The sequence below is a fragment of the Rhinopithecus bieti genome, unplaced genomic scaffold, assembly GCF_001698545.2.
Source record: "Rhinopithecus bieti isolate Rb0 unplaced genomic scaffold, ASM169854v2 scaffold_31548, whole genome shotgun sequence".
Classification (NCBI taxonomy): domain Eukaryota; kingdom Metazoa; phylum Chordata; class Mammalia; order Primates; family Cercopithecidae; genus Rhinopithecus; species Rhinopithecus bieti.
In genome coordinates, this window is record NW_016814470.1 from 3,905,715 (window position 1) to 3,931,197 (window position 25,483).

The 25,483-nt window shown below is 37.2% G+C and overlaps 1 protein-coding gene across 4 annotated transcripts in view; it reads right to left on the reverse strand.

Moving 5' to 3' along the window:
* Window positions 1-25,483, reverse strand: part of MAP2K5 (mitogen-activated protein kinase kinase 5) — a 272,012-nt gene that overhangs the window by 191,400 nt on the left and 55,129 nt on the right. For all 4 annotated transcript variants that reach the window (XM_017851086.1, XM_017851085.1, XM_017851084.1 and 1 more), the window contains one exon: window positions 22,950-23,014. In XM_017851086.1, the coding sequence (XP_017706575.1) occupies window positions 22,950-23,014 (65 nt within the window). The remainder of the gene's footprint in view (window positions 1-22,949; window positions 23,015-25,483) is intronic.

Consider the following 25,483-nt stretch of genomic DNA (forward strand, 5'->3'; position numbering starts at 1 on the left):
TCCCGGGTTCAAGCAATTCTCCTGCCTCAGCCTCCCAAATAGCTGGGACTACAGGTGCCCACCATCACACCTGGCTAATTTTTTTTTTTTTTTTTTTTTTTTTTGAGATGGAGTTTTGCTCTATCGTCCAGGCTGGAGTACAGTGGCACAATCTCCGCTCACTGTAAGCTCCACCTTCCGGGTTCACACCATTCTCCTGCCTCAGCCTCCCAAGTAGCTGGAACTACAGGCACCCGCCACCACGTCAGGCTAATTTTTTGTATTTTTAGTAGAGACAGGGTTTCACCATCTTAGCCAGGATGGTCTCGATCTCCTGACCTCGTGATCTGCCTGCCTCGGCCTCCCAAAGTGTTGGGATTACAGGCATGAGCCACTGCGCCCAGCCTAGTATTTTTTTTTTAAGCAACAGGGTCTTACTCCATCACCCAGGCTGGAGTACAGTGTCACAATCATAGCTCACTGCCGCCTTGAACTTTTGGGCTCAAGTGATCCTCCTGCTTCAGCCTCCTGAGTAGTTGAGTCTACAGAGTGAACCACCATGCCTGGCTAAATTTTATTTTTATTTTTTGCAGAATGAGGGGGTCTCACTATGTTGCCCAGGCTGGTCTTGAATTCCTGGCATCAAGCGACCCCCCTGCCTCAGCCTCCTGAGTCGTTGAGACTACAGGAGAGTACCACCATGGCTGACTAATTTTATTTTACTTTTGTAGAACAAGGGTTCTACAAAAATGTTGCCCAGGCTGGTCTTGGAACTCCTGGCTTCAAGCAATCCTCCAGCCTTGGCCTCCCAAAGTGCTGGGATTACAGGTACGGTGTTCACTTTATTTAACTATATTGTAAACTCTAATTACTTAACTATGCTGTAAATTCTTAATATAGGGTCTCTGTTGTAAGTTTCAAGGGGAAGGTCAAGGTCCATTTTGTTCATTACTATATGCTCAACCTCTTCCACAGTATATGATACATTCTCTTCCTAGATCCTTTTTTTATATTTAATACTTAATGCATGTCTCTGATTGCCAGGCAATAAGCGAGGCAGTGTGGATACAGCAGAGAACAAATGAGACCAAGTCCCTGCCCTCGTGATGTTTACCTTCTGATAGGGGCTGACTGACAATAATCAAATAAATATACAATATGTGAGGTGGGGGTAAGTGCATTGAAAAAAATAAAGGTAAGGATACAGAGACTGATCAACATTAACGACATGCTATTTGATATTAGGGTTGGGGAGGAAGTCAGGAAATGCCTCTCTCTTCAGGTTACATGTGAACAGTATAAGAGCACACCATTTGGACATCTAGGGGAAGGAGAGTCCAGGTAGAGGAAACAGCAAGTTCAAAAGCCCAAGGTGGAAATATGTGCTTGACATGTATGCAGAAGCAGAATAAGCAAGAGGGCTAGCTGGGGAGATAAGGTCAGAGAGATAAGGAAAACAGACTGTGTAGCACCATTTAGGCCATGGTGAGGACTCTGACTTTTATTCCAAGTGATATAAGAGGTCATGAGCAGAGGGGAGACCTAATATTTTAGAAAGATCACTTTGGCTGCTGAGTGGAGAAAACACATTGCAGGAAAGCAAGGATAGAAACTGGGAGGCTTTTGCAATAAAATCCTAGCAAGCAGTAATAGTGGTTTTGAATAGGGTAGCAAGAAAAGAGTGATGAAAGGTGGTCAGCTTCTTGAAATATTTTGAGGAAGAACCCACAAGATTTGTGGGTAAAGGTATATATAATCTGAGATAAAAGAAGGATGAAGAAAGACTGCAAAGTTTTGTCCTTAGCAACTTGTAGAATAGAGTTTCCAGTTACTGAGATGCGAAAAGCAGTAAACGAAGCAGGTTTCCAAAGAAATCAAGAATTCAGTTTTAGATAATTTTGAAATGCCTAGAGGACATCCAACTAGTAATCAGGTATGAGTCTGAAGTTGAGGACACAGGCCAGGGCTACAGACATACATTTGGACTTCCTCAGCATGCAAATGATATATGTAAAGCCATGGAATTACACACACTCACTTAGGAAGTGAATTAAACACAGAAGAGGTGTAAGGACTGGAACTGAGGCTCTCTAAATTCAAAGGTCAGAAAGATGAGAAGAAAACAGTAAAGGAGATGAGAAGGTACAAACAGTAAGCTAACAACAGACCCCAAAGAACGGGGTCCCTGAGGCCATGAAAGTTGACGTTCTATCTCCCCACTGCCAAGTGAAGTACTTTGCACAAAGTGTTCAAAAAACATGTGACTGATTTCAAAAGCAATACTTAGGGACAAATCCAACTGACTATATTATCTACTCTTTGATATGTGAAAGATGAGTCTAGTACAATACATAAAAGGTTAGAGGTGGGCTCACCTTCATCTAAACTGTTAATGAGAATTTATTAAAAGATACATCATTACAAAGAGTAAACTGAATTTCCAGAATAATGTTTAAAGGTAAGGAAGATAGGCAGGGCACAGTGGCTCACATCTGTAATTCCAACACTTTGGGAGGCTGAGGTGGGAGGATTGCTTGAGTCCAAGAGTTCAAGACCAGCCTGGGCAACATAAATTATACCTCATCTTAACAAAAAATTTTAAAAAATTAGCTTGGCATGGGGCACATGCCTGTGGTCCCAGCTACTTGGGAAGTGAGGTGAGAGGATCACCTGAGCCTGGGAGGTCGAGGCTACGGCAAGCCATGATCGTACCACTGCACTCCAGCCTAGGTGACAGAGTGAGGCCCTGTATCAAAAAATAAATAAAAGTAAGGAAAATAAGTATGTGAAAATAACATGTTAAAAGCCCACACAGGACAGAAGGGGAAACAACCTGTGTTCACATTCCAACATCTGGACTCCCACACAAATTTATGCCGTGCATAAGATCAACTGCATCTGGATTTTACCATGTTTACTAAAATTCTTTATGCCTAGAATTTCAAATTCTAGGAGAACCAAAAAATATGAATCGTCCCAGCTGACTCTTGTTCACAAAATAAATAACCTAGAGCTGATCATATATTTTCTGATAAAGCTGGTACAATCTCATACAATTAAAGTAGGCATCTATTTTCTATGGTACTATTCTGCATATTAATTTCTAAACATATTCCAATCAAATTATTTTAAATTATGAGCAAAAGAATTTATAATAGGGAGCATATGTGCTTTCCTAGTGATTGTGAGGTAGGATATAATTAAAGAAAGAATGGGGAGGCTGGCCTATAATCTGACTATAAATATTTCAGATTTCAGCATAACTGACAATATCCTATGTCATAAATGTCAATTTATTAGCAAAACAGTTATCAAAATAAGTATGGAAATACCCGTTTTTTGCCTCTTGGAGAAAAGACCTGGAGCGTAATTGCATGTATAATGACTTTTAATCACAATGGCAAAACAGGAACACTGAAATGACAGTATTGCCACTGTTCTATGAAGGTCACAGGGCACTTCCTTCATTAACCACATGAACTAAATGCCACTGACTTAAATTCTACTTCTCACATAACATACTTCAAAGAAGGTTAGTGAAAAGAGGGACACAATTACTTTGTGAATTATTTATGGAGTGTTATCAATTGTTGAAAGGTTCTCCAAATGGATAGGAAACCTAAGAAAATAATCCAGCCACTAAAACAGTGAAAGCAATGGTTAGGATTTGGCTCAAGAAATAACCAGTAATTAAAAGAGATGGTCTCATTCTAGGTAAGCAAGAAAGAAAGTGATGGTTATTTTGTTCCCTGTGTCTCTTAGAGAACAGGCAGAAGACAAGAAAACGGTGAGCAAAGGCTATTTTAAAATAAATAAAAGTTACAAATGTATTTGTTGTTATTAGCTCATTGCAGAGCTAGCTCACTCTCTCAAATAATAACATCAGTTCTTTGCTTTTCATGCAGAGATTTCACAGCTTGCGAGATATCCTGTATTCCCTGATTCTCTATTCTCTGAATGCCCTAGGGATTTATAGGATGTCCATCAGAGACATGGCAGAGGTAAAAGACAAAGGAAAAGAAAGCTCTCTGAGATCTGATTCATTATGAAAAGTTTGATGAAGACAAGACAAATAAATCATTATCTAAAATGCAATTCTTAATTCTCCTCATTGGCACAGAAAGTTAAGAGTTGGTCACACTCAGGTTCAGTTATTAAATCTAATTCCTTATTAAAACATGGCATTGGTTAAAGCTAATATACTATAGGATCATCAGTTTCTATACTTACAGAGATGATGCTTCTTTGCTCTTTGTGTGACATTTTACTTATTAACCAAAAAAGCCTCTGCTTTTATGTAAATTTAGAATAACAAGATACAAGTCTTTCTTCAACTTAGAAGTTTCCATTTCAAAGACTTCATAGCGTTGGCATAAAGGAAAACTAAAACAAAAGAAGGAAGATGGTAGAAATCGAGGGGTTAAACTATTAGGAGATACCCCATGAGACTATGAATCTCCTACTTAAAACAAGGAATCTGAGAGTTGATTGTATTACATTTTCCCAAAAGATTAAAAGGCTGAACAACTCTGAAGCTAATACAAAACAAGCAGAACGTTTCTCTGCTGTATAAAGCACATGAGTACACAAATACTGACACAAACAAAACAAAATCTTTTAGTATCTTGCAAGATTAATTTTAAAACCCTCTAGATGTCACCTTTTAATGCAATGATATGGTTTCAGTAACTAAATGTAAACTAGCTGTGGTTCAGCTAATGAAAATATAANAAGTCAGGAAATGCCTCTCTCTTCAGGTTACATGTGAACAGTATAAGAGCACACCATTTGGACATCTAGGGGAAGGAGAGTCCAGGTAGAGGAAACAGCAAGTTCAAAAGCCCAAGGTGGAAATATGTGCTTGACATGTATGCAGAAGCAGAATAAGCAAGAGGGCTAGCTGGGGGAGATAAGGTCAGAGAGATAAGGAAAACAGACTGTGTAGCACCATTTAGGCCATGGTGAGGACTCTGACTTTTATTCCAAGTGATATAAGAGGTCATGAGCAGAGGGGGAGACCTAATATTTTAGAAAGATCACTTTGGCTGCTGAGTGGAGAAAACACATTGCAGGAAACAAGGATAGAAACTGGGAGGCTTTTGCAATAAAATCCTAGCAAGCAGTAATAGTGGTTTTGAATAGGGTAGCAAGAAAAGAGTGATGAAAGGTGGTCAGCTTCTTGAAATATTTTTGAGGAAGAACCCACAAGATTTGTGGGTAAAGGTATATATAATCTGAGATAAAAAGAAGGATGAAGAAAGACTGCAAAGTTTTTGTCCTTAGCAACTTGTAGAATAGAGTTTCCAGTTACTGAGATGCGAAAAGCAGTAAACGAAGCAGGTTTCCAAAGAAATCAAGAATTCAGTTTTAGATAATTTTGAAATGCCTAGAGGACATCCAACTAGTAATCAGGTATGAGTCTGAAGTTGAGGACACAGGCCAGGGCTACAGACATACATTTGGACTTCCTCAGCATGCAAATGATATATGTAAAGCCATGGAATTACACACACTCACTTAGGAAGTGAATTAAACACAGAAGAGGTGTAAGGACTGGAACTGAGGCTCTCTAAATTCAAAGGTCAGAAAGATGAGAAGAAAACAGTAAAGGAGATGAGAAGGTACAAACAGTAAGCTAACAACAGACCCCAAAGAACGGGGTCCCTGAGGCCATGAAAGTTGACGTTCTATCTCCCCCACTGCCAAGTGAAGTACTTTGCACAAAGTGTTCAAAAAACATGTGACTGATTTCAAAAGCAATACTTAGGGACAAATCCAACTGACTATATTATCTACTCTTTGATATGTGAAAGATGAGTCTAGTACAATACATAAAAGGTTAGAGGTGGGCTCACCTTCATCTAAACTGTTAATGAGAATTTATTAAAAGATACATCATTACAAAGAGTAAACTGAATTTCCAGAATAATGTTTAAAGGTAAGGAAGATAGGCAGGGCACAGTGGCTCACATCTGTAATTCCAACACTTTGGGAGGCTGAGGTGGGAGGATTGCTTGAGTCCAAGAGTTCAAGACCAGCCTGGGCAACATAAATTATACCTCATCTTAACAAAAAATTTTAAAAAATTAGCTTGGCATGGGGGCACATGCCTGTGGTCCCAGCTACTTGGGAAGTGAGGTGAGAGGATCACCTGAGCCTGGGAGGTCGAGGCTACGGCAAGCCATGATCGTACCACTGCACTCCAGCCTAGGTGACAGAGTGAGGCCCTGTATCAAAAAATAAATAAAAGTAAGGAAAATAAGTATGTGAAAATAACATGTTAAAAAGCCCACACAGGACAGAAGGGGGAAACAACCTGTGTTCACATTCCAACATCTGGACTCCCACACAAATTTATGCCGTGCATAAGATCAACTGCATCTGGATTTTACCATGTTTACTAAAATTCTTTATGCCTAGAATTTCAAATTCTAGGAGAACCAAAAAATATGAATCGTCCCAGCTGACTCTTGTTCACAAAATAAATAACCTAGAGCTGATCATATATTTTCTGATAAAGCTGGTACAATCTCATACAATTAAAGTAGGCATCTATTTTCTATGGTACTATTCTGCATATTAATTTCTAAACATATTCCAATCAAATTATTTTAAATTATGAGCAAAAAGAATTTATAATAGGGAGCATATGTGCTTTCCTAGTGATTGTGAGGTAGGATATAATTAAAGAAAGAATGGGGGAGGCTGGCCTATAATCTGACTATAAATATTTCAGATTTCAGCATAACTGACAATATCCTATGTCATAAATGTCAATTTATTAGCAAAACAGTTATCAAAATAAGTATGGAAATACCCGTTTTTTGCCTCTTGGAGAAAAGACCTGGAGCGTAATTGCATGTATAATGACTTTTAATCACAATGGCAAAACAGGAACACTGAAATGACAGTATTGCCACTGTTCTATGAAGGTCACAGGGCACTTCCTTCATTAACCACATGAACTAAATGCCACTGACTTAAATTCTACTTCTCACATAACATACTTCAAAGAAGGTTAGTGAAAAGAGGGACACAATTACTTTGTGAATTATTTATGGAGTGTTATCAATTGTTGAAAGGTTCTCCAAATGGATAGGAAACCTAAGAAAATAATCCAGCCACTAAAACAGTGAAAGCAATGGTTAGGATTTGGCTCAAGAAATAACCAGTAATTAAAAAGAGATGGTCTCATTCTAGGTAAGCAAGAAAGAAAGTGATGGTTATTTTGTTCCCTGTGTCTCTTAGAGAACAGGCAGAAGACAAGAAAAACGGTGAGCAAAGGCTATTTTAAAATAAATAAAAGTTACAAATGTATTTGTTGTTATTAGCTCATTGCAGAGCTAGCTCACTCTCTCAAATAATAACATCAGTTCTTTGCTTTTCATGCAGAGATTTCACAGCTTGCGAGATATCCTGTATTCCCTGATTCTCTATTCTCTGAATGCCCTAGGGATTTATAGGATGTCCATCAGAGACATGGCAGAGGTAAAAAGACAAAGGAAAAGAAAGCTCTCTGAGATCTGATTCATTATGAAAAAGTTTGATGAAGACAAGACAAATAAATCATTATCTAAAATGCAATTCTTAATTCTCCTCATTGGCACAGAAAGTTAAGAGTTGGTCACACTCAGGTTCAGTTATTAAATCTAATTCCTTATTAAAACATGGCATTGGTTAAAGCTAATATACTATAGGATCATCAGTTTCTATACTTACAGAGATGATGCTTCTTTGCTCTTTGTGTGACATTTTACTTATTAACCAAAAAAGCCTCTGCTTTTATGTAAATTTAGAATAACAAGATACAAGTCTTTCTTCAACTTAGAAGTTTCCATTTCAAAGACTTCATAGCGTTGGCATAAAGGAAAACTAAAACAAAAAGAAGGAAGATGGTAGAAATCGAGGGGGTTAAACTATTAGGAGATACCCCCATGAGACTATGAATCTCCTACTTAAAACAAGGAATCTGAGAGTTGATTGTATTACATTTTCCCAAAAGATTAAAAGGCTGAACAACTCTGAAGCTAATACAAAACAAGCAGAACGTTTCTCTGCTGTATAAAGCACATGAGTACACAAATACTGACACAAACAAAACAAAAATCTTTTAGTATCTTGCAAGATTAATTTTAAAACCCTCTAGATGTCACCTTTTAATGCAATGATATGGTTTCAGTAACTAAATGTAAACTAGCTGTGGTTCAGCTAATGAAAAATATAATTTTTAAACTTTAAATTTAATCAATTTAAATTTTTAAATTAAAATTTAATCAATTTAAATTTTTAAATTAAAATTTAATCAATTTAAATTTTTAAATTAAAATTTAATCCTCTAATTGCTTGGCCTTTTTAGAAATTGTTCACTTGGTAGGTTTATTTGACGGTAGATTTTATTAACACGTTTAAGACTAATGGCCAAGCTTCGAAATTTCAACCTTCTGTCACATACTAAAGTAGCCATCCACAGAAATACTTCAAATAGTTTCAGGGAAATCAACACTGACAGTTGTTGCCTTCCATAATAGATAAACACATTAGCCAGGCTCTAGCTGTTAAAATAGGAAATCCAAAGTAAACAGCAGTTGTAAAAAGAAGCTTTTATGTAAACTGTACTAGTTCAAATAGTAGTCTTTGCCAACCTCCCTTCTGCCTAAAAACCCATTACAGATGCTTGACTACTGATTGCAAAATAATTTGTGGTTAAGAAACAGGCCAGGCACAGTGGCTCACGCCTGTAATCCCAGCACTTTGGGAGGCCGATGCGGGCAGATCACCTGAGGTCAGGAGTTCGAGACTAGCCTGGCCAACATGGCGAAACCCCGTCTCTACTAAAAATACAATAATTAGCAGGGCGTGGTGGAACATGCCTGTAATCCCAGCTACTTGGGAGGCGGAGGCATGAGAATCACTTGAATCCGGCAGGCGGAGGTTACAGTGAGCCAAGATCGCACCATTGCGCTCCAGCCTGGGCAACAAGAGCAAAACTCTGTCTCAGAAAGAAAGGAAAAACAAAAACCAAAAAAACAGAGCCCCTCATACTGTTTAGGTCTCAAGTCAAATATGTTGTTAGGTCACAGATATTAATTTCAAGATAACTGATTGTACATAGGGCTCATAAATCAACCAAATGGATGATATAGGGATTAGATATAGATATAGGATATCTATATAGGATATAGGATATAGATTAGAAAGATTTTCGGTAAGAGAAAGCTACTGTAACTCTACATTTGCCATTTCTTCTTTCTGTTTACTCTGGCTATATACCCCTTTTTACTTCCATACCTGCCTCAGAGTTAATGTAGTCATCACTACCTCGGTATTTCTTCCCCAAGTTGATGTGGCCTGGTTGAAGCCTTTAACACTCTCCACATCAACTAGAGTAATGTCTTTTAATATATGGTCTAAATACCTTTGAGATTAAGGAAGCTACAGTCATACTGATCTCTTGATCAAGGATTCTGAAAGAATGTAGTGGGCAAACAGAGAAGCAAGAGATATAAAGCCTAATGATGAGAAGGAATGAAATAACTGGAATTGTTAGAAAATATATGTGGGGGGAAATAGAAATACCCTGAGGATTAACTAGCCCTGAGGATTAACTAGCTAGGAAACTCTCTCCTGAAACAACTTGATAGCCATCTAATCTTTGCTCACAGTTTCTGGGAAAACTAATAATAAATTACTTTCCAAAATCAGATACATAAACGGCTACTTCAGAAAACCTCCTTATTCTAATAATTAATATTCTATTGTGCTTCATAGTTTATAAAACATTTTACATACAGTAAAGCTATTTGATTTCCACAAAAATTTGTGAGGTAAATATTATTATTATCACCACTCTAAGATAAGGAAACCAAGGCTTGGTGATGTTACTGACTGCTTCACGATTCCTATCTGTAAGTACTGGAGTGGGAAGTAGATTTGGGTCCTCTGAAGCCAAATCCAGTGCATGTCCCAACAAGCTTTGCATAAAAATAAACTGGTTGCTTCTAGATCCTCTAATTTCAGTTGTCTTCAACATTCTCTGGATATGGTCAGTGTTGATTTTTTAAAAGCAATAGGGAAAATCGATTGAATGGCTCACTTTTCAGAGTTGCATTAACTTTTTCAGGCCACTGGGGTACAATTTACTAAATTACCTCTTCTAGAACACTAAATAGTACCCTAGTGGGTCAAAGAGTAAATGCACCTCTGAAAAGTGAGCCATTTCTTCCCTTCTTCCCTGTAATATCAGATGTAATATGTCCCCTATGACAAAAATATTAACCCGTTTCCATTAAAAACTCAAGAAATTGTCCCACACTAGATAAAATGAGTATGGAGAAGCTTCCCTAGGGAGCAGAGGAGGAGCAAAAATCTCTCTTCTATAATCCTGCCCACAATACTGTTGACAAGTCAACATGAACTTACATAAAAAATATCTGTTTTTCATTCAATGGAGATTTATTTTAATCAAGACCTAAAACAGAATAAAATATAAATTCAAAGCTGATGGATTCCAGGGGTCAGATGCAGAGGATATCATGATGGCTAGTTTCATCCTACATTACAGTCTTTAAAAATAAGCTCAAGCATTCATCTTGCTTATGAAATAATAGATATATCCCAAACAGCTGGTCTTTCACATATATCATTATACAGTAGGTAATCTCTCTGACTGAATGAAACAAACATTCCTTGGCTGGCAAGTAAGCATGTTATTACTTCTAATCTCCATAAAAGCAAACTCTCTGATACATTTTTGAATTGTCTTAGGAATAGCTATTGAGTGATTTAACATTTGCAAGATACCTTAGCAAATCCAGTCTTTTAAGTTTTCTGCACTGTTTGTGCCTTACTCTTCTGGAAGATGGCTTTGCAATGAAAATAAGACAACTTTAATTTAAGAATCATCCAGCTTCTAATTAAACTGCCATAGGCAGCTGGGTGGATAAGTTTTAATCAGTTTCAATCACCTATTGATTGGTATACTGAAGCCTAAAAAATTAAAAGTAAAAGATGATTGGGGAATTGTCCCATCTCAGAACAACAGTAGAGGCCTCTGTAAATAACTCCTCTTTTAACCATCAGCTAAATGAACACTTCAATACTGCAGTACAAAGTCTTCTGCAAAATTACTTTAACTAACAAGCAGAAATTTATCAGCTTCAGCCAAAATCAATGCTGAAATCAATTTGAACACTGGTTGTGTCTAAAGGGGCTCATTGGCAATTTAGGGAAATTACACCATGTAAATGCCTGTGCTTTAATTGAACAGTTTCATCAACTAGGCTGTGATTGCTGTCCATTCATTTATTCACTTTCGCTGCAGCTACCATTCTGCAAAGAAATGGCTTTTGTCAGGCTGGAGAGAGGTACTTTATCTTCATTTTGTGCACTTTTGTGCATAAAATAGACTTCATGAAATGGGCATATCATGACTAGGGTCAAAAGAAACCAGGAGAGACTTTTCCTTTAACGTAAAAACTGAACAGTACAAACTACCATCATATCTTATATCATCCAGGGACAGTGATCTTTAAACCAATAATAAGAAGGAATCTGAGTGACTTCCCTGCATATGACACTGTGCCTCTAGGTTGAGGAGCTATGTTCTGCACAACAGAAGGAAAGTATTTGGACTTTAAAACCCAATTCCACCAATGTTCTTTATGAGATACCTTTGTGGAGTTACAAAAATATATAAACTATGTTAGAACATTCTCCCTCAAAAATTGGGCAACATTCTGTTTTTAAAAATCCTTTGAGGTTAGTCAAGGGAAAGTGCTATTCTCCAATACAGTTAGAAGATTAAAACTTAACAGTGTCCCATATACTTTTAAAATATGACAGCAGGAGAAAGCAGAAAGAGGTCTATATGAGAGAAGGGAAACTAACTTCCTTATAAAGACCAGCAAGCCCAAAATATTTAGATTCCAGAAATGATTTAAATACACTCATAAACTAACTCACAAAATCATGGCAATGAAAAAAAAAGAAAACCAAAGATAAAATTTCCAGGGAGTCATCTGTTGAACTGACGGAGGTTCAGAGATCAGCATAAACATTTCTGACACGGGGCTAATCAGTTATTCAAAGATTACAAGTTCCAAGGAAGGAAGCAGGAAGGGAGACAGCTGTTTGTTCATATTGGTCATCTATAACATACATGTGCCTGTGCCTGGTGTACAAAATAAAAATCCAAAGTACAGCTGAAGTATATCTGCTAAAGATTGCTGGCAGAAATTCTTAGGTTTGCATATATTCTGTTTATTCTAGTTCCTCATGGAGTCAAAATGTAATTATTTACCAGGAATGGCATTGGGAAAGGACTAAGAATTAAGAAAGCCTGGGTTTCAGTGGTAGTCCTATCCTTGACTTGGTCCGAATCCTCAGGGAAATCCATTCATTTATCTGGGTTTCCGTTTCTTCATAAATCAAATGAAGATGACGACACCTACTGTACTCAGCTACATTCCCACACAGCTGGGACCATAACATGAAGCTTGTGATTGGGGCCCACTGTGGAAATGTAAACGCAACCACGGTGAATCTTAGTACCTCTTGCATCTTCCATGTACGGGGGCAGGTAGGGCCTTGAAACATTTCACTTGAGACTCCAAAGGAGCAGGGAAGCTTCTCATTTGCCCCTTCAGTCAGTTACCCCAGCTGTTGTGCTCTGCAAATACTCACTAAGAATTACCTCCAAAAGAAGTTAAAAGAGAGAAGAAATAAATGATGTACACAAACTTAACTTGGTACATGTGTCTGTGGTAAAAATTCATTCTATAATTTTATCCCATATATGGTTTTCTTCACCACTTATAAAGTTTCATTGGCTATACATTTTGTTGCTGAGGCCATGTAAAATATATTTTATTCATAATTTTTAGATAACTTTTCTGAAAATTTAATTATGATTTAATAAGTTTTATGTTTATTGGCTAAGTATATTGTTATATTTTGCTGCTACAGTTAACCGTCATAATAGAATCAGTATGTTTGAGAACCTCACACAATACATATCTTCCAAATACATTAAGCTTGTTAAAATGCTATATTGATTGTGTCCTAAAGCAAGTTCTAATTTTGTGTGAACATTTTTCATTTTATTATTTAAATTCACAAGACAAAAACCATTAACTGCTTTCAGCAATAGCACTGTACTCTCTTTTCTTTCTTTTGCCATACTGACAAGGAAAATAAGGAAATTTTAGGGTCAAGAAGACAACATGATATAAAGTCACATTTAAAAAGCAAATTAATGGGTTTTTTAAAAAAATTAATGCTTAATACCCACAACCTAAATTTCTATTGCTATTTCCTTCTCAAATTTTACAAACTGCTCCTCCAATTCAACGTTAGTGTACAAATCAGAACCTAAACTTACTTCGCTCTAGTAAGGCAGCAATTTAACAGAAGCATGGTCTCCTACATCAAAGCAACCAATGACAGAGCAAAGAAAAAAAAAACTGTGGCAGAAAGTTATACACAGTAAATGTCTTTTGGACTTTCCAGTGAATTATTTTCCAAAAAAGCAATTTAAGTAAATACCCTAGATGCTGTGGTACACAAATATTTGCTTGTGCAATATGCCAACCGAGAGACTACGATTTTCTAACACATCAAATACTGTAAAATAGCTATAAAAAACGTAACGTGTCTTATAAATCAAGACTCCGCTAGCACAGCCATATAATTAATCCAGGGATTCAATTATTAAATTATAAGTTTTTGGTAAATAAGGAGACCCAAAGGGTAGATGAAATAACAAGTTACGTTGTCATAACTGTCAGCCAAGAAATGGATGTTTTAACATTTACTAAAAAGCCTCTAAAATTAACACCTAGAGATGATACATCATTGATTTTCAAATCTATACACTGATTTTATATCTTACATCCAAAAATAATTTGGGTTAAAAGTTAGGAAACTCAGAGAGTGAATGGCAAACAGAAAAACCTTGGCTTGGGAAGCAGGGGTCAGAAGACCTAAGTTTTATTCTTGACTTGATCTTGGGCATGCCACTCAGCCCTTCCAAGCTTTATCTTTCTCACAAGTAAAAAGAGGGAAACATACCTTCTTAGCAAGGATTTAGCAAGGACTAAAAGACCCAGGGTGATCAAGCCCTGTCCATCTCTCCACCTTCCCCAGAGCTTATTCTACTCCAATTACACAAGTTCATGCCTATCTTAATCTTAGGGTTTCTGTCTGAGTGGTTACTTCTGCCTGTAAGGTTCTTCTCCCAGATTTTCCCAAACTGATTCCATCCTGTCTTTAGGTCTCAGCTCAAACAGCACCTCCTCAGATAGGTCTTCCTGAGCACCTCTTCTACATTTTTTAATAGAACATGCAAAGTCTATATAATCTTACTTCAGTGTTTATTGTCTTGATTATTGTTTGCCCCACTAGTGTGAGCTCTGGACGTTGCCTATCTGACCTTGCCTATCTTGTTCACAACTGGACTGCACATGCTTGGAATAGTCCTTGGCACAGTGACAGGATGTTCAGCGAAAAATGAATATAGACTAAACAAAACCAAGCAACACCTGACATAAGATTTTTATGGTAACTGAATGCTGAATTTAGTTCTGGGACTGTAGGCTTGGGAGAAATCTGTGCAGTCATCTCATGTCCAGGTCAAAGTGGGAATTCTTTTCTCAGCCGTTGGGAACAACAGCCACATCATTCTGCTTAAGGTAGAGGAGTTCACCACTTCCCAGAGTTACCCAGCAATGAACAACACATTGTGTCCATCCTTAGGCTATGAAGAATTTGCCTCTGCAGGTAAATTCCTGAAACACTCACTAAGTGCCTACAGTAGGTAAGGCACCGTGCTGGGCCCTGTAAGGACTCCCACCAAGATAACCTAGACATAACTCTCCTCCAGGGAACACAACCCAGTGGGAAGAAGAGTAGAAAGAGTACATTAATCACTCTAACCAAAGGCCGACTGTCACAGAGACATTCAAGACAGGCCATTTGTGTCTAGTCTTCAGAAGAACACAAAGCAAACCTGCTCCTCATCTACAGAAGTGCCCTTCAGACTTTAAGTCAGCTGTCATGGAGTCCTTTAATCTTCTCTTCCTCAGAGAAAAGTTAGCCAATTCCTTTCAAACACTTCTCAAATGTCAGTTCCTCCATGAGGCCTTTCCTGATCCTTCCTGAGGAAAAAGCTAAAAGCCATCACTCCTTCTTCAGCTCCCAGATCTGTGCACCATACACACAGACAGGTGGCCCAGACTGTGAGGTCCCATGCGTACCTGAGGACAGAACTTATGCATCTATCCAGACACAAGTTTTGAGGCTAGGCTGTCCCCAACATCTGACACAGAACTCTCCACATAGCATGTGCTCAGAACTTGGCTGCCTGACAGACAAATGAAGGAAGACTGAACAGGCACAATTCCCCAATCCCTCATTATTCTCTCCATTGCTCCTCTGGGTGCTCTCTGAACTGTCCACATGTCTGTAAACTCAGCACCCAGAACTATATACAGGAATCCAGAATCCAAAAGTGACAGACACTATGTCAGTTCCTGATGTTATGCCTTCTTGGTGTGGCAGGGAATAGATTTCAAATGGAAACTAGATATCTTGCACCCTATAATACAGAAGTGTGCTAATGTAATGTTTACCCGATCACAACCACTTTTACTGGGGACTTTAAACGTCTTTATAAATAAAAATTTGTTATTAAAATATTAGAAAGAAGTCTTGCCACTTCAAAACTATTTTTTTCCCTGAAAGGAGATGAAGTTGAAACACTTAGATTCAGCAAATTCTAACTTGAAATATTACCATAATGTATTGATTTTTACCAGACTCAATTGACTGAAAAGTTGTTTGTATAGCAATATTGGCCAAACCAATATACTAGAACAATTTTGTTACCCATAGTAATCAAGTGCATTTCTAAAGTATAATTATACTGTCATAAAAAATAAAACCAAGATACCCTTTTCCAAGCAATAAAACAATAAAGGCTATAAAACAGAAAGAAAAAAAGGCTAAATAAATGAGATTTTTAAAAATGAAATGTAGTGTCTTTCAAAAACACTACTGCCTCTTCTTCCTTCCCTTAAGCCAAGGTTAGCAGAAAATGATCAATACTTCAATCTCAATAAACTATTTAAATAATAGTTAATTCGGGTGGAAACAGAGTCTGAAAATCTCTTCTCAGCGACCTGTGACATCCTGTCATATTGGTTGGATGCCAATAATACATCATAGCCATAATGGATATGAGCATGTATGAAGTTATAGGAACATGGAGAGGTGGGGAAAAGCAAAGGTGGGCAAGGTACAGAGAACCATGAGCTCAGGTTCATTCCTTAGATTCAAATCGATACAATACATATTATTGTATGAAACAAACCTATAACAGTGAATGCTGAGAGGAGAGAAGGAAACATACATAATTAATTTTATTTGACAAATATTCATTGATTTTCTGAAAACATTAATATCCTTGCTTGTCACATGATACTATAATGCAATCCAGCCATATACAAATATTTAATTTTACATTAGGATGATGTCTTGTTTGCTTGTCTAAAATATGATCTTGGCTGCAAGGAAGATTCCTTATGTGATTAAAAATTTAAAGTCCAAATAAATCAAACCATCATTCTAGCTCTCAGGTCAATTTTAAAACCCTTTAAAAACTACTCTTAATTTACAAGATACACATCATGGAAAAATATATAAAAGACTAGGGCCACTGGCACAGCCACAAGCGAAGCTGGGGTCCAGACCTCTTGCTCTCTTTTTAAGTTTCACACCTTCAGGTTGGCTGGTCAAAGAGGAAAGTCAAGGTTTTCTGGGTACTATGTGGTTCCCAATATTTTCACCATCAAGGACTCTTTTCATTCTGTTTCCTGTAAGGAATTCCATGTTTTGAAATATTCTGTTTACTAAACAGCATTTAACTAGACAATTATGTATTTTCTCATTTTATATAAATGACCATCAGTCCTTCTAATTTTCATTAAATAAATCATATTACTATAATGAGTTAATGATTCCAGCTCCCAAACACTAATTTAACATTTTAGTTGGCCTCTACAGTCAAATCACAAGTGCAAAAAACACAACCTAATAGACCACAGTATCGCAGTTACCACCTCCAAGGACCATCCCCAGCCCACTGCCCAGCAAATATCTCTCTTTAGATAAGGCAACAGAAAGGAGGACAGACCAACATCTTTGAGAATTATAATTCCTTCCCTCCTCTTATTGTCTCTAGATAGGTTCAAAGTAATTCCTAAGTAATGGTATACATTCAACCTTCAAAACACCATGAAGGCAGTATATATGCTACCCATCATATCACTGAGAAAATTCCAGATCACACTCTTACTCTATCCTGTGGGAAGGAGTTGGAGGTAGAAAAATCAGTTTTCAAACATCTTGAGACTAGATTATCTGGCCCCGAAGCTGAAAATATGATTCTTGGCTTGACTAACTGGCATTAAGGAAAAAATAAAACAAATCCTTCAGTGATTGCTGGCTAACTGACTTACCATGATTTCATCCTCAAAGTTAAATATTACTTCATTTCTGACCCAAAGTTTGAGTGACTCCATCAAATGATATACCAAGGAAGCAGAGTCTGAGAGACTGACTTTGGAATCAATGTTTCCAAAGTAACTATGCCTGTTAATTTCTTTCATTTCCATATGACATATTATCCAAGAAAAAGAGACAGTGACTAGTGAGTCAACAGATACTAAGCACTGAAAGTTTTAACATTTTAAAGAAAGTTAGTCATTCGAATATCAATCTCCTTAGTTTGGGTATTCTTACTCTTCCAGGTGAATGTTCTATGGCAATTGTATAGCCTCTCAAAGTAGCTAGATATGAGGAAGATCCAATTAAAGAGCCCCACTAAAACCTCCACTTGCCTCATTCTCATTTCAGCCAAGACGTACAAAGGATCTATTTTATCCTTAAAACTGTGCTGGTACATGAGAAAACACAAGAAAACAAAATGGACTTGGCTTGACCTTGAGACAACATCGCCTGGGGGAAGAACACCAAGCAAAAAGAAAAGAAATGCTGTATAGAGATCTGGCTTTGCTGCTGAATGGCCACATGATAAGCCCTAGTTTTTTCAATGGTAACATGGGCTTAACATTATACCAGCTGTCCTATAGCAATCCGAAAATAAATTAGGATTAAAAAATACTTTGAAACTTAAAAAATCATTATATTTAAGATAATATGTAAGATATCATTATTCATCAAGCAACTACAGAATAGAAGAAAATATAGAAGTATAATGTGTATAACGTAAAGGCAGAATTTCTCAGTTAGTTCAACACAACTATAATTCTGTGAGATGTTTATAGATGTTCCTCAAAAAGAGTCCCATGGCTGGCTGGGGGCGGTGATTCACACCTATAATTCCAGCACTTTGGGAGGCCAAGGCAGGTGGATCATAACGTCAGAAATTAAACCCCATCCTTACTAAAATACAAAAAATTAGCCAGGCATGGCGGTACATGCCTGTAGTCCCAGCCACTCAGGAGGCTGAGGCAGGAGAATCACTTGAACCTGGGAGGCGGAGGTTGCAGTGAGCCGAGATCTTGCCACTGCACTCTAGCCTGGCAACAGAGCGAGACTCTGTCTCAAAAAAAATAAAAATAAAAATAAAAAAAATAAAGAGTCCCATGGCCAAGTCAGGGTAGGAAGTACAGAATGTAAACATTTTTTCTATTATTAGCACTACCATTACCAGTAGTTAACATTTAATAAGTGTCAGTCACAGTGCTAAGCCTTTTACAGACCATCTCATTTAACCTCACAACAACCTAGATACTATTATTTTCTTTTTCTTTTTTCTTTTTTTTTTTGAGACGGAGTCTCACTCTGTCGCCAGGCTGGAGTGCAGTGGCACAATCTCGGCTCACTGCAACCTCCACCTGCTGGGTTCAAGCAATTCTCCTGCCCAAACCTCCTGAGTAGCTGGGACTACAGGCACCTACCACCACGCCCAGCTAATTTTTATATTTTTAGTAGAGTCGGGGTTTCACTATGTTGGCCAGGATGGTCTCAATCTCTTGACCTCGTGATCTGCCTACCTCGGCCTCCCAAAGTGCTGGGATTACAGGTGTGAGCCACTGTGCCCCGCCCAACCTAGATACTATTATTATCCCCATCTTACAGATGGGAAAACTGAGGCATAAGACATTATATAACTTGCCAAAGGTTATGTAGCTAATTAGTGACAGAGGCAGGATTCAGACTAAGAGCCCTCACACTTAATCACAACACATACCATTCTCTACTTTCTCAACGTTTTTGAAATTCATTGTGAATCTCTCAGAGGGAAATAGAACACATGCCTTTCCTGAATTTATTTTTTTGGAGCAACCTGTAGCACTTTAGGAAATGGGGCAACAAGGAAAATACATTCATTACCTTTTCCTAAACTTTTCTTCTTCCTAGGCTTGGGCCATACTTTAAGGTATTTCCTTTATGTTCTGTAGCCCAAATTAGTAATCCAAGAAATACCAACTTAAAATTAACTGCCTAAGTCACTCTCACAATATAGAGCACAGCTCATCAGGACACAGCACACAGAATTCACATTACCATTTGGTTTAAATGTCTGGGGCCAGAATTTCATATTGTACAACTGTGAAGGCCATCTACACTTAAAGGAGGAAAATGTATCAACTGTTAAATCATATACATTGTAATTACACATGATTACAATATCCCTTAAAATTCCCAACATTCCATCAAGTGAAGTGAATAAGACTGCATTATTAAACTTTTGCTTTGCACTTATTAGCTTTATTACACTTTAAAGAAAAAAATGGAATAAGCCCATTAGGCAGTTCTGTTACCAGTGAGTGTATTTTCCAATATTTTCTTCATCTAGTTTATGTAGCATAGCCTATAATGTAATCACGCTGTTTGAAAAACCACATTTTTTTTTATCAACGACACCATTAAGGTGAACTTAGTGTAGAAGAAAGTCAATCATAACACATCAAACACTTAGTTTTATAGAGACTTTAGTAAAGTGGATCCTCATTTTTCAATGATTATATCATTTCTTTGTGCTGTACTAAAAGCCAGGGATATAAGAACAATAATACAAGCTGAAGCCTGAGCAAAAATGATACCCAATGATCAATGACAAGTGGTTATGCAATTTGGTATCTTCACCTCCCCTCTTAAGAATCACACAGGCAATAAGGTAAATGAAGTTTCTTTTTATAATAAATCTACTACATACACACTAAAATTATCAGGATATTGTCATTCACCACCCATATGCAATCATGTCAAAAACATTATATCTTACAACACTTACAGTGAGTATTAGCAATGGTAGCTAAATGAGCTCTTAGGATAAGTTCCTAACATCACACACAGCATTTTAGCAAATTAAAAAACTTGTGGCAAGGACATATAGAAGAATGGTCCCTTTGACATAGTAGCCCTAATGAAAGAAGTTCCAGCCATGCTTCTTAGCTAAAAACAATGTTAACAGAGTGAAGGGGGAGTTACTGTTTAATGGGTGCAGAGTTTCAATTATGCAAGATGAAGAGTTCTGTGGATGAACGGCGTTGACAGTTACACAACAGTGTGAATGTACTTAATGCCACTGAACTATACACTTAAAAATGGTTAAAATGGTAACTTGTGTTATGTGTATTTCACCACAATTTAAAATAACAATTTTAAAAACAACATTAACATAATTTCATGCTGTGATTTTCCCTTGGTGGATGGGCATGTTTTTTCCACTTCTCTGTATACTCCCCCTTTTAAAAAATAAACCTGGCCAGGTCCAGTGGCTCATGCCTATAATCCCAGCACTTTAGAAGGCCAAGGTGGGTGAATCACGAGGTCGAGAGCTTGAGACCAGTCTGGCCAATATGGTGAAACCCCATCTCTACTAAAAATACGAAAATTAGCTGGGCATGGTGGTGGGTGCCTGTAGTCCCAGCTGCTTGGGAGGCTGAGGCAGGAGAATCCCGGGAGGCAGAGGTTGCAGTGAGCTGAGATTGTGCCACTGCACTCCAGCCTGGGCAACAGAGCGAGACTCTATCTCAAAACAAACAAACAAATAAACAAACAAACCTATGTTTTAAAATAAAGGATTAAAATGTCAACATCTAGAATATTATGTCTCGTAAAAATTCTGCTGGGGTTTCATGGTCTTATGCTTCTTCCCTTCTAGAAATAAGCTAGGACAATAAATTCACAATAGACCTTCAATTAATATAAAAGTAAAGGTTTGGTGAAATAACACAGATAGGTAGGTTAGGAGTCTAAGGAAACATTTTTGAATTCAATTTGAAGCCAATAAAAGGAATACAAAGAGTTGCCAGAACCTTTCTTGTTTTATTATATTTGGCTATCAGCATAAAGGCATTAAGAAGAAAGGTTCAAGCTTTGAAAAGTGAACTCAATAGAAGCAAATCAGATTGTACATGTTCCTTCTTCCTCTTTCCTTTCTATGGGCACCTGAACTCAAGAACCTTCAGAACACAGTAAAAATCTAAATCAGATAGTAAGGAAGAGAAGACTAGGATGAAAAGATGCCATTTATACTGGAGGTTGTGTGGGAAGACCACTAGTATGATCCAGGGAAGCAGAATAGCAGCTGCAAAAGTCATTAGACACATTGGACCCCAATTTTAAGGGCCAGGCCCAAGGCCAAAGGAACATGTAAGAAACATGTTATTATTTATTTCTCTGAATTATCATAGTGGAAGGACTTCACTTTCAGACCAACTGTTCACAATACTCAGTCATCTGCAGGAAAAAACAATCCAAACGTGAACATAAGTTCTTAAAGGGCTATATTCAGGAGAAAGGACTTACATCTTGGCTGTATCTGCAAAGGGCACTGAAGCCCTGAATGGGTGGCTGAATCAGATGACTTCAAAAGAGCTTCTAAGCCTGAGAAATCAAATTCCACACCAAGGCTGTATCAATGAGTAGGGGATGTTCTGGAATTTTAGGATGTGAACCTTCATGGTCATAGAATAGGGCAATTTTTATCTGTATTCATGTGGTTAGTCAGAACTTAAAATTCTAAGAATATGGTTAATCAATTAGAAAATAAGTTAATTATTTTACAACTCTGGAAATACATATTAATACCAATGTTAAAGTATCTGTGGTTGTGACCTAATATCACAACCATAATGTGATGCAGGATTAGTGTATACATGGAAAACAGCTCTCTGGAGGAAAGTTTTATTATTCCCTCAGGGCTTTCTTACGGAGTATGGATTTTTTAATTCCTAGTGGAATATTTTTCATACACCATTGCAGACTATTAAGTACCAGATATTACATTATATAGTTTAAACTTTGCACTACTTGCAGGAGAAGATTTCCCTGTTGGAGAACTATTTTTTATGGCTAGCATTTTTTAATATGAAAATGAACATTCCTTTGGGGTAAGATCACTGCAACTGGAATTTGGGAGAACTTTATAACTTAACATATTCATCAATGTGTAGAAATTCTCTCAGGGGAATAGGGTGAGGAGAAAAGAAAATACAACAGGAAGAAGGCTTTTTAATAACTTACAGTGTTGACACAGGGCAAAGCAATGGTATTTATAAGGTCTGGCTTCCACTGGGCATAACTGTAAACAGGCAGGGGACTAGTGTAGGATGCTAGCAAGTTAAAAAATAATAATAATAGTGTTAAAAAGCAAAGGAAAAAAATGCATTAAACTTCAGGCCAGTTAAAGGTACACTTACTAATGGTGGACTATTAACTACACACCCAGGAGAGTTGCAGACTCGGAAATATTAAAAAGGCAATATAAATGCACTTTCCAGGCAATTCTTGAGAAAATAGATGTCTTGCAGAATTTTGGAGTCAAATATGGAAATAAAATCTAAGTGTTAGTAGTCATTTAAAAATCTTTGCCACAGAGAACTTGGATACTCAGTATTTGGAAAAGCGGATAGAAAGTTTAAACAAAATTGACTACTCACTTGTAGACTGTGCCTCCGTTGCCATGACCAAGAGTGTCCCGATACCGTATGTCTTGTTCATTCATCTCCACAAGAAAGAAAGAAAAACAAAAAGGGTGTCATGCTGTGGATGGAAATGTCAAGGAAAAGCAACTCTGGGCCATAAACAACAAGCAGTCTGGGTCATTTCAAGTTCAGCTGCAAGAACGAGAAGATCAATACAACATTTGCTGTCCAATTTATAAAAGACGATACCAAGGGACAAAGTGATGGAAAGTTTAATGACAATTTGTTTGCCTGGGTCATTTCATTAAAGTTTGATAAAAGGTGTCAAAATGGAATGATATAACATAGCTCAAAAGGGTCAGGTCAGAGATACTGATAAGAAAACAGTCTCCAGTACTGCATATAACCAATGCCAAAGAGCACTGCACATAACCAAAGTCAAACTTAGGAAGACAACACACACACACACACACACACACACACACTCAGTAATCTAACGCATGATCTGTAAATAAATCAGCCCTAGAAAACTCCTCAGATGTTCCCCATAATTAACATTTAACAAACTAAATAATGTTTATGATTTTCCTAGAGTACATATAGCTTTTCTTTGCAAGTAACAAACTAGTATACAGCAATAATTAGGCAGAAATCGTATTATGAAGATGGAAAAGTACCAAATCAATGCACTTAAGATGCACATATAGTCAGATATTATAAAGGAAAAATACATAGGCATGTAATTTTTATTAAAGTCATTTTCATAACTTAATATATAAAAGTTTGCATGTTTTTCAAGGTTCTATAAAACCTATTATACCACAAATAACTACTCTCATTTGTATCATGAATAGTAGGTGAATTGTGTTAGTGCCCATAAAATAATGTTTTAGAGTTTAGAGAGCTCCCTATATAATTATTTATCAAATGACTTTAAGACTAGTCAGACTTTGATGCATTCAGTAATTTTCTACACACTGGTCCAGATGCTTAAAAATCAACTGCCAACTTTATTCACTAAGTGGATTTAATAAAGGTGTTCTTTTCCATATAGCTAAAGCTTGGGGAAAGCCACTGTAAGCCCTGAAAAAAAAAAATCAATTTCCAGGGAATTGCACTGCCTTGCATGGGCAGAAAATGGATGGAGTTTTTAATTCAATATCACTTGGAAAAAAAATAGTTTGCTCTCAGACCAGTATAGTAAAGCTTTAAATATTTTGCTCTACTCTAAACTTCTACCAGTTGAATAAAGCAAGGGTTCATTCACCAAGGGAAATATTTTCCTTCTACACATTTCTGAAGTTGAAGCTTCAGAGAGCTGTGATAATTAGGAGTACAATGCAGGTAACAGAAACAGCTTCCTTTCCAAGCCATTTTACCAATCCCTAAAAGAATACTGACAGATTAATGTGCAAAGGCCAATTCAGCACCCAATTTAATTGTAGTACAACCAGATTGATGCCCTTTACCATCAGCTAATTATTATATTCAGAGTCTGTGAAGTAATGAAAAACATGCCAGAACAATTGGCAACTATTTTCCTATTTGAGGGAAATTCTGTTCATTACTACCTTTATATTACTAATACAGAAAAAAAAATTTTAAGCTGTATAAAAGGTGTGGCATAAACAAAATAAAATCTCATTATTCTGGACGGAATGATAAATTTTAAAGCAGCATGAAGAAAAGTAACACATAAAGTGACGAGATGCTAAACTAGCAGAACTGCTGTTTGGTTTACTTTGATAAATGAAGGATATGTAAATAGCAGTATCCATTGGTGGGCACAAATAGGCCACTGGGCTAATTCCCTTAGAACATTTCTCTAGGTAATCTAAACATGTCTGTAACAACCTGATTTGTACTATTAACTAATAAGCTACACTCTCATCAAGGCTTGACATAAATTTCTAGGAGAGATATTTCACTCACTCAAGTACACAAATTCTGAATTTGTGGCACTAAGGTTTAAGGGTAAGCAGGAAGTTGCTATGTAGTAGATAGGGTCTATGCTCTGGAGGGGCCACAGTCTGCAATCATATCCCCTCCACCACTTCATAGGCAAAGGGGTAGATATGGCATGTCTCTGAGCATGTTCAAATGGTGTAATTCTGACTTCTTAGTCTTTTTACCACTAATATCCACTACAGGGAAAAGAGAAGGGAAGAAGCTACCCAATCCACATTCCCAGCACTCCAACCTAACAAGGAGTGGTAAGCATCCAACACTGTCCGGGCACAGGTGGGGAAGAAGTGCAGGAAGGAGAAGGGGAGAGGGAGAATGTTTATTGCAAGTGTATGTGCATGTGCATTAATCACTGTCTAAGCAAATTCAAGAATGGAAAAAATCAAGACAAATATGGAATCCTTCAGATAACCAGGAGGATTTCAAGAGTCTCATAAAGATAAAAATGGTTTTGAAGAGCAATTTCTAGAACCATGTCACTTAGTATCCATAAAAAGTGAGCAACGTGTTCCTATAATGTGTTTCTACAATGTTTTAAAGTTATGCAAACCTTTGGCCTGTGAACTGATTGATAGTTTTTTAGT